This window comes from Rhodnius prolixus, unplaced genomic scaffold (assembly GCF_049639745.1).
Source record: "Rhodnius prolixus isolate KJV_2025 unplaced genomic scaffold, Rpr scaffold_1, whole genome shotgun sequence".
In the NCBI taxonomy this organism is placed as follows: domain Eukaryota; kingdom Metazoa; phylum Arthropoda; class Insecta; order Hemiptera; family Reduviidae; genus Rhodnius; species Rhodnius prolixus.
In genome coordinates, this window is record NW_027411581.1 from 45,730,429 (window position 1) to 45,744,398 (window position 13,970).

Here is a 13,970-nt window from a genome sequence, read left to right on the forward strand (position 1 = left end):
TACCTAACAACTGCTTGTCTAGTTTTATAAAAATAATATAAAATTAGGATTATGAGATTGGAAGACAGTTTATTTTGTTTTTAAATATGGTTTTTAAAGTTATTTTAATTGAACGTGAGCTTATCAGTTTAATTGGTGTTCTCTTGAGCTATCAGGAGAAAAATAAGGTGACATGTTGATTATAAGTACTAACTTAGTATCAAAGATCTGTCAGAACTGTAATTGAAAAGCCACGATACAGGCAATTTGTTTTTTATTTGTTTTAAAGAAGTTTCTGCTCAGATACATTATCTTGTCCGTATACGCACAGTTTTATCGTTGCCAAGTATCAGATTGAGAGCGTCTTAGCAGTTTTAGTTCAGAAGCTTTGGCAGTAAACAATTTTCCGCTACCTTTCCAATTTTACGGTTGTAATGTTTTTTTGCAGATTTTTTTTACAGGATGCTTCTGGATCCTTCCCTTTGAAATTATCTTTCTCTGATGCAGTTCCATGTTGGTGGGACTTGTGCTCTTAGCATCAACATTACTAGGCCTTTTAAATGTTTGTATTCATTGTTTTATAAAAGATTATTTTTATATGTAGTTATGTGCTGGTAACTACAGATAAAGAGCTGTTATGTTGAAGCGCATTGGCCAATTTTGAATAGGTTTAGAAAGAAGTTTATCTACTCAGACTAGTATTCTTAAATAGTAAATAACAAAACAATCTCTTTAAAAGGAAATCTTCAACTGTTACTTCTAATTGTGCATGACCAAAATGCATGACTGTAACCTTTTTTGTTCGCACAACATTGAATCTTATCTTCCTCCAACCTTGAAAATATATATTATTTCTCAGAAGATTAACCGATGATAGTTATAGGTCCATAAAAATGTTTGTCACTTTAATGTATTATAGTTTTATTAACACATCTAACCAAAACTTAGTTCTATTGCTTTCGAGTTTGCTACAATCACCTGATTCAATCTAACTGCTGTGAACGTACTTTCTTTACAGTTTATTGATTTCTTATTGTTGAAAAGAGCCGATTTAAAGGTTCCATTTTGCAGTAGATTACCTCTACATAGGATTTGTATTTTGCTTAGCGGTGAATGACATAGTTAAATTGGGCATTGGGCATTTTCTGCTTAGTTGTTTGCAACTCTCCAACGGAAGTCAGTAATTGTAGTTCAGTTCATTTGCTAAGTAGAGTAAAAAAGAAAAAGGAAAAAATTATAGGGACCTTAGATATTTGACAGTAAATATTCCTATGTGGTATCTAAACGTTATTTATTTGTACCCTTCCATGAAAAGTGATTGATTGGTAATGTTAATATTAACTTTAAGCAAATAATTCTTGTACTTCTAGTTCTACAATGCTGCCAATACCAATGCTTCCTTGACGCACATTCCATTGGTCGAGTTCTTTGGTGAGGTGTAATTTGACTAATAAGATACACTAGGAAAGAGATTAGTTCAATTAGTTATTACATTAGATTCCCAGGAATTCACCTATCTGTCCTTAAATTTTTTCCCCAAGATTATGAACTTGGCTACAATATAAAAGGTATCTTTAACAGCATACATATTTCATTTGTACTCACAATCTATAAAACATGTGGTGATCAACGATCTGCCGACAGCAGAATTTACAAACTAGCTATCCGTTTCATCATAAATGAAATGCAATTTCTAGACAGATACAGTGTATTTTTCTATTTTTCGTTGTACCTTGAATTAAGCCACAACTTTGTAAAAACCACATCCATCTACAAACGAATCGATCAAAAAGTTTGTTTCTTTCACTATAATTGGTTTTCTTAAATCCAATTTACAAAATTTGAAATGAAATCAATTAGTAGGAAGTGGAAATAAATTTTTTAATTTCTTAGATAAAATTAGGTATTTTAAAAAAAGTGTTTTATTTCTTAAATACTGTTAAATAAAACTTTTCTTTGTCAATTACTTTCATAGTTTTAGTCAGGCACTATTCGCCTAATCAAATGACAGCTAAATAGCAACTCAAAAATACGTGGTACTTATCATATTTGTCTAGTTGTTTGCTCAAACCTTGTCAATTTTTTTTGTAAATTACTGATTTCAACACACATACATTGAATGCAAAAGTTTTCTACAAATCGATGTTGCCAGTCTTCTTTCTTATTTAGTTAAGGCCTATTGGATAAATTGCTTTGGGGACCAGAACGCCCTAGATTGCAGTGTAATGCGAATTCAATAAAGTCTAGAATCAATGATACCAGACTAGCCGTGGACAGGTGAATAAGGCTCTCAAGATACAACCCAGAACCAACGATCTGCGAGCTGGCTCATAGCAGATTTATGTACACAGCAAAAGAGGAAATACTGTACTACGTTTGAATCAGATAAGAGTATGTTTTTTTTTTTTGGATTTTTGATGCCTAAAGATATAAATTAATATTGGCTACTTCACAACTAAACAGTGAAATTAAAAGTGTTGCAATGCCTGTTAAAAACAAATCAAATAATAAAATTAATATACTTACTTCAAGACGGCAACGGTATTAACCAAGTACAAATGAGGTCGCTTAGCAACACAAACAGCCGACAATGCAATATCGATCCGACTGTACGGTGAGGCGCCCTTAGAGATGACTGTAGATTTGTAAACGAGAGCGACAAATATGTGACGCCAACACACTAAGGTGACTTTAGTCTAATCTTTCCGTAAGGTCTAATAAAAGTTATTATCGTCATGCGAGACATCATGAAACACGTATATCATTGCAACTTAAGCACACATTGGTTTGATTCAACTTTGTATGTAACAATTTTGTACGTTACTTATTCATGAACTGTATACTTTGCTGGGCTCTCCAACATGTTAAGTCTATCTTACTTTGAGCAAAATATCTCCTTTCTCTCATTACAATTACTAGAATTCTATTTGAGTTCAAAATATTCTTATAATTTGAAAAGTTACTCGTTCAATTGTATCTGATGTAAATTTAGATGGGTGTAGTCGTTGTTGTGTTAACGGTGGGGGGGGGGGAAGTGATAAGTTTTTGTTCACGGAACTTGTACTCACAAATTTCCGGAGTAATCACATTTCTTTCCGGGTAAAGAACTTTAAAATAAAAGCGATAGAATTACTTATGTGCGGTTAGTATTATTAATAATATTAATCTTCATGGGAAGTGCCCTAGAAACAGTAACATACTGGTATAATGACAAAAACCAGATCTTGGTTTATACCAGTAAGATTCTCACAGTACGAATAACGATCTTGATAGAAAAAGGCCCATGTTCCACCACATTAATTTGTTTCTACCAATGGTCTGACTCTACAGTTCTGAATCTAATTCTCTCACGACCAATCAATCATAACATGAGCATGTACTAAGGTGTTCTTCCATCTTCCCACAAAAATGGACGGTTTCTCACTCATGTCAGTTTAAACCACAATACGTAAAGGGAACCAACCACAAGCTTGTGAAAGATTAACAACATTATAGATTGTAGTAGTAGCCACTCTTTACACCAAAACACCTTTTTTTTTATTTTCACCGAATCTTAACGTGCAAGAACCTGCTTCTCCTGGAAGCTAAAAGAACGTAATATAAGAGATAATTAAAGCAGATCCAGGATCCACGAAGGGTAGGCCAACCTATCCCCCATTTCCTTTTCCTAAATTTCCATTTCACAGAAAACATGTTCTTCCAGGAGAGTATTTTGAATTCAGTTTTATTGGGTATATGTATTAAAGGTGCCTTTTTAATTTGATTGGTGGTTATATAAATATGCATGGATTTATGACTTCTTCAGTGGCTTGGTGTTATGATAAGTTATCTTTAATCATTAAAAGTAATATATCCATTAAATTCATTCAATTTTCAGCACCTAGAAACCCATTTACACCAAAAACCGGTTTCTTATCTCTGAAATTCAGAGAAAAGACTTTCATTTAACGATTGCTGAACTCTGCAGTAGAAGAAGAAGAATTTTAACTCATCTCTATGAGGTCGGAAATGAACCCCGTCTGCCTGCTACTCCTATAGAAAGATTTTGAGAGTTATAAACTTATAACTAATGAGGGAAGAAGAATAATGAGTGACCTGCAATTTTTGTTTGGCAGGTCATACGAGAGGAGGTACGAAAGGTCGCACGATCTAATAAACTGTGTTTAGTAAGAAGGTTGTGAAAGTGTGTGAAATAGGGAAGTGTGACTATTGGCCCAAAATGATTACGTCACTTATGTAATTATATGGTTGTTATTATATATTAGAAATTAATTATTCTTAAATAATCTTTCCTTATTTATATAAACAAACTTGGAAGAGAGAGAGTAGTTAACTCAACTGCTGAGGAACTTCGGAGAGGTTAGAGGTCATGCTGTCTCTACGAGGAATCTCGTCGGTCGTTTTCCCTTTTCATTTCGTTAAAATGAAGGAAAGATAACCCATTAGGAAGTGTGCATTCATTGAAATGAACATTGATTACAATTAGGGTCCACACAGTCGCTTTGAATTCAATCAAATAATATAGTAGAATCACTCGTCTATGTCAAACAATAGAATCTCACTCAAAGAGCAAGTATACAGTTTCAAATAATAAAATTCTAATAACTTCCAATGGACTATCGTGATTTTGTTCTGTTCTAGAACTGAAATAAGCCCAAAGTATACCCTATTAGGTAGCACTTTACTTTAAACTACCATGGTTAGCCAATTTCAAGATTCTAGCAGGGCCGTTGATGGTGTCAATATTGTATTCCGAGCCAGTTTTCCTACCCGGAACCTTAGAAACGATGATGAGACCTTTGAAACATATTCAGCGTTCGCAAAGATGTTGGAGCAGAGCCTCAATCTTCCTGACACATAATCCACAAACCACATAGCGTAGTGTCTCCTTAAAAACACAATGTTATCATCATATTTTAACTTAGGTTCTTTTTTTCTCAGCAAAAATAATACAAAGTGCGGAACGATATGAACTTTGAACTCATTTGTGTACAACATTTTATTGGAAATTTCTTAAGCAATCAAATATTATCATATTCAGAGTAACTTATACGGAAAAAAGTAAGAATAGCTTGGAATAATGTAGTGAGGTTTGTTTACAAACAATAATTAAACTTGGGAAGTCATTCTAGGGAAGTTTATATCCCGTAAATAGGATGATCCAAAGAGCACCCAAGAAAAGTGATTGCTTATTGGTCTTTTTACAAAAAGATAACACCCTTACCAAGGGCCGCCTCTAGAAAGAGAGATGCTATCACAAGTATTACGAGGCAACTGCTTAAGAGGCACGCATAAATGGCAGTTTACTGTGGTTAGCTAAGGATTCTGAAAGAAGCCTTTTCTTGGAGAATATGAAGAAAATTATACTTAATTGTTACTCGAGAAATATACCTAATTAACTCCCAACCCTGGTTCAGAATTATTCTAAAATTCTTTTTCTTGAATAATGTTTCAGATGTAAATGTAATGAGGATACACTAGAGAGACTGTTTTCATATTACCAATATTTTGGTCTCTACACTTAGATACGATTCGCAATAATTCTTTTTACCAGTAAAAGTCTAGAAGTAGTCCGATGTAATCATTTAGTTTAGATTTTGTAATCTAAACGTAATTAGTACGACTGATAGTAGAAATAAAAATGAAAAATTAATGAAAGGTTAGAGATACTTTTTTTTTAGATACGTGTTAATCTCATGGTATCCTTCCTGTAAACTCACCATGAAATGAACTTATGTTGCCTCCTTGATAAATAAACTTCCATCACCATTTCGCGCTCTACAAAAGTTCTGGAATAAAAAACAAATTTAGAGCTCTTACTCAATCGTAATTATACTTAAATCTCATTGACATAACAACTACACGATCTAAATTCCCCATATTAATTTGAGCTTCAGAAAGATTAAGGAAAATAGTTGAAATCATTAAAAAAAAATCTCTTTTCAATTAATTGGTGGAGGATTATCGATTGGAATCAACAGATGCAAGAAGCACCTATTGAATGCTAAATGATATCAGAAGAAGGATTTAACAAACTCAAACTCCGTAAATAATTTCTTTACTTATGTTCCATACCTTACACTAATACACAATAAAGGAGTATGTTTCAAAATCTTTCTCTACGCTTTGAACTATGTACCTATTTCCCAATTCTAGATAAAAATAGAAAAACATAGTTTCGAGAGCAGAAAGGAAAACTTTCTTCTCTCAAAGAAGTGAAAGTAAAAAATCTAAATATAAGCACACGAACCTAACAATGTCATGGCACAGATTATCTAGGCTTCTCATAAATAAAATATTATTGTATAAATAATAAAATTCAAAAAAGATAATATGTTACTGAAAAATAAATAACTATTCCGCTAGATAATCGCTACCTACCACTTCTTTTAATACAGATGAATTATTTTAATCAGATGTAATATACATAGCAATTTATTAATTAATTGCCTTTAGGAAATTCTCATTGATTTTAGTAAAAAACAAATGTTTAAGCACTTGAATTTATTAATTCAAGTCTTAAAGAATCTTACTTATCCCATTTAATGATAAATTTATAATCAGCGGTTGGAAACGAAATAGGTGTCAAAATGGTAGAGGAAATGGTACCATTTACTTCTAGAATCACATCGCCCAATTATAAACTTCCTTATTTGAAATCAACTTTGGTTGATAATATGATGGCAATATGGGAAATTATAATGAAGAAGGACGGTACAGGTATTTGCAGCATTCATAATTTTAATTCTTATCGAATTTGCATATTTTAAAATTGTATATCTAAATCTCTTTTCTGGTGTACACTTCGAATAAACGATTAATTACAGATTATACTAACATATGTAAATGGTTAAATTATTTGAGCACCCAAAGTGTTAACCCTCGACGCCGTGAAATTAGAAAGCAATATATGTGGTACTTGAGAATAATGCTGGAGACAGGAGCTCAATGTTTACCGTTTACTGAACCTGTTCCACAAAGACTGCCAGAACTGTTTATATATTTGGTAAAGTTGAGAAATTCAATTAAAAATAAATATATATTTTATTTACTATGCAGCTATAAGTTTTAATTATTATTTCCGAGCTACAAAAATTAATGAAACCATAAATTAACAAGCAAAATAGATTCTCTAATGTCAATTAGTTAAATTAAAGTACGAGGTCTGTAAATTAAGTAATGAGATAGATTTTTTTAAATTTTTTTATTCAAAAAGAATAAAGAATTCTATATTGTCACCTTCAAAACAACTTCCTTCTGAAGCCACAAAGCGCTGGAGACGTTTCTTCCACTCCTCATAGCATAACTTCCAGAACACCGATACTGGAATAGCCTTCAGCTGGTCGGTTACAGCCGTTTGAATGTTTTCGACTGTCCCAAAATGACAACCTCAATTATCACTTTTACCGAGAGGTTCTTGAAAAACTTCGAAAAAGGGTCATTCGTCCCAAGTTGAACATCAAGAACAAGTGGGTGTTGCATCACGATAATGTTCCTTGTCACACAGCAATTTCAATAAACGAGGTTTTGGCCAGTAAAAACATTCCTGTGGCTCCTCAGCCTCCTTATTCGCCTGACTTTTTTCTCTTCCCAAAGTTGAAAAATCACCCCAAGGGAATTCATTTTGGGACAGTCGAAAACATTCAAACGGCTGTAACCGACCAGCTGAAGGCTAATCCAGTATCGGAGTTCGAGCACTGCTATGAGGAGTGGAAGAACCGTCTCCAGCGCTGTGTGGCTTCAGAAGGAAGTTATTTTGAAGGTGACAATATAGAATTGTAATTCTTTTTGAATAAAAAAAATTTAAAAAATCAGTCTCATTACTTAATTTACAGACCTCGTACAGAACAACTATTATTGAATATTTATCAATTAGATGTAAACTAGAAATGTCTCATCGGATTCTGTTATGTGATTCTTCATGACAAAAAATAAATTAATAAATTAAAATAAAATAAATAATAAATAAAAGTTGGCCTAAAAAACTCGATTTTCTCCAATCACGGTGGGAACATTTTATGTTATTACTAAGGATCAACATTAAACACCTAAACCTATATTCTTCAAAATAGAAAAGAATTTAATACCTTAATAATTTTTGCAACATACTAATTTTTATTAGCATTATAAGTACCAAAACTATAGAATTCTCACGAATGCGGAAAAGTAAAAAGACAATTCAGGGGATTCGCATTTCCGAACAATTTCCTTTTAACTCAAAATTTCAGTAAATCATTTATTTTAAAATAAGTGCGTCATTACCTTACAGTTATTAAAATTACAATTTAGAGAAAGGCTTTACTATTCCCCAGCTCAAAATTACCCTATTTTGTACTTTCCTTATAAAAATATTTAATAATAAGTTACTGATTGATAATTAATGCCACACTATTTTGAATTAAAGAAAATTGAAAGAGGATTTTTTTTTAAAAAAATCGTACTAACTGAAAAATCGATTCCGTAAAGGAGTAATTCCATAATTTGATTTTATCTAAAACTTTATTTCGGAGTTCATTGGTATCATCCAAAAGGTATCTAATTTGAATGTACTGCAATTTTCCGGTTTTAAATGTTCGTAGGGAAATTCGCGCAGACAAATAGAAAAGCAACCAATTTTTCAAACCCCAAAAGTCCAATTGACTTATTTCCCTCTCAATGCAAACGCTGTTTGCATTTATTGCATTTAATTGATTGACATCTTTTTGGGTCTTTCGCAGCTTCCGGAGCCTTTTCGATGTACTGCACAGAGAGTGTTCAGTCTTATTAAAGTGTTGTCGAAACGATAACACCAGTTCTTAGGTATTTCTTTAAAGTAGTAAATGCATATAATAGTGTAATTTGAACATTTACATTAATTTATTTAGGTAATTAAACAAATTGAAAATAAAAATAATGAGTTTAGCGATTTGATACGTTTTATTGATTATCATGCAATAGTTCACATAAAAACTAAAAATTTTAATTTCACCCAGTGAGAAATCAGTTTTCCTTTTTAGACTTATTAAAGTATGTCACTGCTTTCAATTATTAACGCGTTTCCTTTGCCTTTTCTTTGCTAGTGAGTTTATCGACTTATGCAAATGGTATTATTCCCTAAAAAAATCATAAAAAAATCTTTCGACGGATTATTTAAAGCAGTAACAGATTTTAAATTTAAACCACAACAAAACAATAACATTTTAAATCACTAAATTCAAATTTAAATTTTTAACAGGAAAATAATAATATAGCCAAAACTCAGTATATAGAACTAATTAAATTCCTTAATGAAGATAAAGATGCATTGAAGCCAAACAAATCTTTTTCTGTACTTAATAAAGGATATCAACTGGATGTAGAAAGTGGGGCGTTTGAATCTTTAAACGATCCTTCCTTTTTGAACGACTTGGTAATTAATGATCGTTTGGAAATGGGACGAAGAGTGAATTATCCTTGTAAACAATCAGAGAGATGTAACGAGGCACAACATAATTTCTTGAACAATCTTAATGAAAAAGAAAAAAATGAAATGATTGCCAACACATTGAATTTAAGAAAAGATTTATTAAAAGAAAAAGATTTGCTATCAGCTACAAAAAATGAAAATATTCAGGACACTTTGAAGGAGACTATATTGTCAGTGGAAGAAAATAAGCATTCTGGTGAAAATTCAAAAATAAAACAACCAAGTACATCTAAAAAATTTAAATTTGCCAAACACACAAAAATTAATATTTTAATGTCTAACGAGGAAACGGTAGATCAAAATAGAAATACTAACGACAAACAATTTAAAAATTACAAGAATTCCATGAGCAAACAATTCAGCAATACTCCAAGAAATACAAAGTCAGACATCAGTGAAACCTTGCAAGTATTCTCCACTAAGGAAAAACAGCTATATAATGATTATATAATCAATGAACCTATTAATTTAAACGATCTCTTAAATAAATATGATATCAGACAAAAAGTTCCTTCAGTAAGCAGAAGTCCCATGAAAGTTAAAATGCCTAAAAAATCAATACAAAGGTTAGGAATTGAAAATAGGTAATTTCGATTTCAACATTAAATAGCAAATTATTTTGCTTACATATGTTATGCTTTTGGGAACTCTTCAAAAAAATTTTTGGAACAGAGCAGAAGCCTCTAGATACTGCTGGCCAATATATACATATATATATATATATATATTGCTTTAAATTGATTAATTGGGTAAACCAACTTTTTCAAGTTGTGGAATTACAAAGGATTGTACCAAAATCTTATTCCTTCCTTCAGAAGAAAAAAATAAAAAAAATATATAATAAAGATGATTGGTTGAAACATGAAACTGTATTTTTAATCGAGTAGCTTGTAGCTGTACAATGAAAACTAACAGTTAGGCAGCACACAATACTCTTTTTTCTCTGCTAAAGCAGAATAACAATCCCCTATCCAAACCTATCTCTTGGAAATTGTGCCGAATACTCTGTTGCTAAGTTATTCTAGAGCAGCTACTCTAGTCTTCTTCCAATCTTAAAGTGAGTCTAAACCAGCGAAAGTGGCTAGTTGCTACGATTTCTGCTGTTGGCATTTCAGCCTTACCTTCTTATTTTTCTCCTCTAATCTCCTCTCGTATTGCATCTCTACGGCTTTGATCATGCTTTGAAGTAAAGTTTCAGCACTCCCTGGCTTATGTGATTATTAACTCCACTTGCTTTCTTTATTTCCTAAGAAAAGAGTCTCAAAGCATGAATAACTAATCCTGCAGTTGCCTCTCTATTTTTTTTATACCTTCTTCCAGGTTAAATTTTGAGATAGATGGGCTTCTAGATACTTAAAGGTATATCTACCTCCTTTATATCCGTTAACATGTATACATTACTGTTCTCTTTCCTTCTGCAACATAATATTCGTCTTCTCTGTATTCAGCTGTAGTTTTACCTTTCCCAGTTCATCCATCAAATTGTCATAATGCTGAAGGAGCAGCACACTTATTTCCTATTAATTAATACTGAAGAATTTGAAGGTTGGAGAAGCATTCCTGGCTAAAATGGGATCTTGCTGAAAGAGAAAGAAGCAGACAGAATAAAGAAGTCGGAATTGTATTGCTAAGAAATAATGGATAAGATTTGTTTTGTAAGTGCTTTCATTCAAAGAAACTTTTCCTCCATGATTAAACAAATTTTAGATGCCACAACTTCTCTTTGTTTACACAAACTAGCATAGAGCATCGTAAAATTATGATGTTAAACCCTCTGCAGACTACTGAAAATACATAATACGACTTAAATAAAGAATCACTCTCTTTCAAGACTTGCGAGTCAAATCTTTAAGTTCTTAACTACTACTTTTCTTATTTTGTAAGTTCCATCTCTGCTTCTAGGCCCTCCTAAGTGTAAAACCTGTAGCATGAAGCTAACTTTTCTATTAATTTATCTTCTGACATAAAGTAACGTATGCGAAGCATGTAAAACTCCCTAGCCTAGAGTAAGTAGTAAATGATTTTTAGTTTTCGCGTCTGTTATTTTGTTTCATTTTTTCGTAAGCTCTTCTTGTTATTTTCATTTCATTTGTTTTTCATGATTAATTTGCCTAGGACACTAGGAGCTGTGGTGCAATGCCTATGGGCTGTTGTGTAAGTTGAGATTTTGCTTATGTACTCTAAGCGAATAGCACATCAATTACTTTCTACCTCTACGTCTAAATTGGATTACATCTAAATATGAGAGTCTAAATACCCAAGATTCTTGAAAAAGTGCAAGGACGTAGTAGATTTCTAGGACAGAAATATGCATAATTATCATAAAGTATGCGCATGTTGGCTGCAGTTTAAATTGAATTGCTGTAGGATTTTGAAGCTAGTATCTCTATAAATTATGTACGGAAGCAATAAACCGGGAGCTAAATCAATTTCCGAAAATATGAAACTTTCAAATAATGGAGTAGATAAAAATGTAGTTGAGGCTCGTTTGAAAAATAAAGTAATTCAATGGAGTTTACTGGCAATGAAAATATGATTTCAGAAATCTTTAATACAGTTTAGCGGAAATTAGATTTGGGCTTACTGAGGACCCAACTGGTTTGGATCTCTGAAATAAGTTGGAGGCAGCAAACTAAATACACCAACTTGTCCACCAATCTGTAATCTTTCATACTTATTATTTACTCTTGCTCCTGATTATAAGAAGAAAGTAGTGGGTGGGATCGTATAGATTTGAATGGAAACATCCGTTTTATATTGTATTTATTTATTTATTATATTTATTAACACTATAACAATTTGGCCCTTTAGATACATCTTTACGTATTACGTCTTTTTCCTATTGGTAACAGAAATAATTTTGATTATTTTAAATAAATTTAATTTAAAGTATTTTGGTTGAAGTTAAATTTTGTCCCACCCTTAATTTTGCCAGAAGAAGTGCAATGAATTATCTTTACTTTGTCTAGTAAAAACATCGACTTTCCAATTGTTTGTGGTAGAATATTTAGCTTGCGAAACCTAAACCCAATTGAATAAAATACTTTCAATTACCATAAGAATAGTTTAATATATTAGAAGATAAGGATAACAGTTATTCATGTTCTTAAAGTGTGAGAGCATTGAATTTTTTATTTCTTTTAGGTTTAGAGACAAAATTCATCTGATCAATGTAAACAAAAGCTAAAAGTCTTTTTCACTCTTTTTAAGGTATTTATTTTGAGTCTTGGGATGTATAAAAATAAGCTTCTTTCTTTTTGTGTAAAACAATTTTGAAAACTGTCTGAAACTTATTAAACCTCCGACATACTCATAGGTGCAGAAGTTGGAGTTGTTTAAATCACAATCTCTTTGAATCTAATTTTGGCTTGGAATTCTTGCTTGCGCCTAAGTTCCATACTTCATATATTCTTAATGGTAGCGTACGAGCTTGATGCAATAGCTTCACCATCTACTTATTTTCCCCTACCGTCTTAGGTGTTCAGTCTCTCGGTACACTTGCAAGGGGAAAGGACTAAAAGGAAATGAATGAAGATATGAATATTCTAATTGAGAATGGCACTTAATAATGTCACTTTATAAATTAGGTAGTCATTAACACAGTAGCTTGTCATTAGGTAGTCTTATTTGAAAGATTTTGTGATACAGGGCTCGGTTCTCCGTCGAAGCCTCGGATGGTATTTAATGGTAATGATGAGAAATTTATAATAAAGCATGTTTGCTAGTCACACCCGTCCACGACACCTAATCGATAGCTGGGCGTAAAATCTACGGACATTTTTTACTTACTCTTATTTGTAAGAGACAGGAAACGCCAAAAAAAACTATAGTAAATCAAACTATTTACTAAAACACTTTCTACTAGTGTGGGAATCTTTTGAAAATTACAAAATGCTTAATATATTGATACTAGCGCTAGTTAAACACAGCATCCTGGGGCCTCATTTGGTTAAAGTACATTTTTACTCCGGCAAAATATTTCAAAATTTTCCCAAACGATTTGACTATAAAAGTAAAATAAATGGACCGTCAATTTTTTTCAGGCTGTCTTTACTCCTATCTATTATTTAGGTGTAGTTGGCAGAGGAAACCAAACCAATCCTTTGCTACGAATTTCTCCTATATCATTAAATAAAATCCAATGTCCAAGCCGGGAATCGATTCCAGCTCCATAATACGAGTACATCACAGTATTGCCATTAACACTAGTATTGCGCACGGCTATCTGTAATACAGAACAATAATTTTTTATTTACAAAAATATATATACATCTACATGTCCCATAAGGATCAACATCAGGTCCATTGACCTAGTTCCGCTAGTCTGGTTGTATTTGAGTCCATTTTTTAAAGTAATATATGGTAGAATTAGTAGATGGGTCTGTTGTACGATTCTTTTTTGTGTAAAGGTAGTGATTTTACCAGCCCCAGCTTTTTTGGATTCTCTTTAAAGAAGTTCTATTAAATAAACTGATGTCTCTGTCAGGCTGTTAAACAAATTAATGTTTTTTTATCAATTTATCCATTCTGATTTGTTTACCAATTC

General features: G+C 32.1%; 3 protein-coding genes and 1 long non-coding RNA gene across 16 annotated transcripts in view; 2 read left to right on the forward strand and 2 right to left on the reverse strand.

Moving 5' to 3' along the window:
• LOC141460599 (uncharacterized) overlaps window positions 1-7,958 on the reverse strand; it is a 47,784-nt gene extending 39,826 nt beyond the window's left edge. The window contains exon 1 of one of the 2 annotated variants that reach the window (XM_074140771.1): window positions 7,219-7,958. In XM_074140771.1, the coding sequence (XP_073996872.1) occupies window positions 7,219-7,278 (60 nt within the window). In that variant the 5' untranslated portion in view covers window positions 7,279-7,958. Of the gene's footprint in view, window positions 1-2,505; window positions 2,616-7,218 lie in introns of those variants that run through there. The other variant, XM_074140780.1, reaches the window with a different exon arrangement.
• Window positions 1-13,970, forward strand: part of LOC141460627 (uncharacterized) — a 28,698-nt gene that overhangs the window by 2,565 nt on the left and 12,163 nt on the right. The gene's annotated exons all lie outside the window — the stretch shown is intronic.
• On the reverse strand, window positions 1,591-6,369 carry LOC141460676 (uncharacterized). The gene is made up of 3 exons (XR_012462281.1): window positions 6,230-6,369; window positions 5,700-5,768; window positions 1,591-1,749 (listed from the first exon to the last, which is right to left on the reverse strand). It is a non-coding gene; the product is annotated as an uncharacterized lncRNA (long non-coding RNA).
• Window positions 6,400-10,291, forward strand: LOC141460620 (uncharacterized). The gene is made up of 3 exons (XM_074140802.1): window positions 6,400-6,699; window positions 6,807-6,985; window positions 9,194-10,291. Exons 1-3 carry the CDS (start codon window positions 6,570-6,572, stop codon window positions 10,010-10,012), a joined length of 1,128 nt encoding a protein of 375 aa, XP_073996903.1. The 5' UTR covers window positions 6,400-6,569; the 3' UTR covers window positions 10,013-10,291.

Excerpts from the sequence above, each read along its gene's own strand:
- LOC141460620 (XM_074140802.1), top strand. The coding sequence starts at position 6,570 with ATGGTAGAGGAAATGGTACCATTTACTTCTAGAATCACATCGCCCAAT. Across the intron at positions 6,700-6,806 it reads AATGAAGAAGGACGGTACAG|ATTATACTAACATATGTAAA; the intron begins GTATTTGCAGCA and ends GATTAATTACAG. Across the intron at positions 6,986-9,193 it reads CAGAACTGTTTATATATTTG|GAAAATAATAATATAGCCAA; the intron begins GTAAAGTTGAGA and ends AATTTTTAACAG.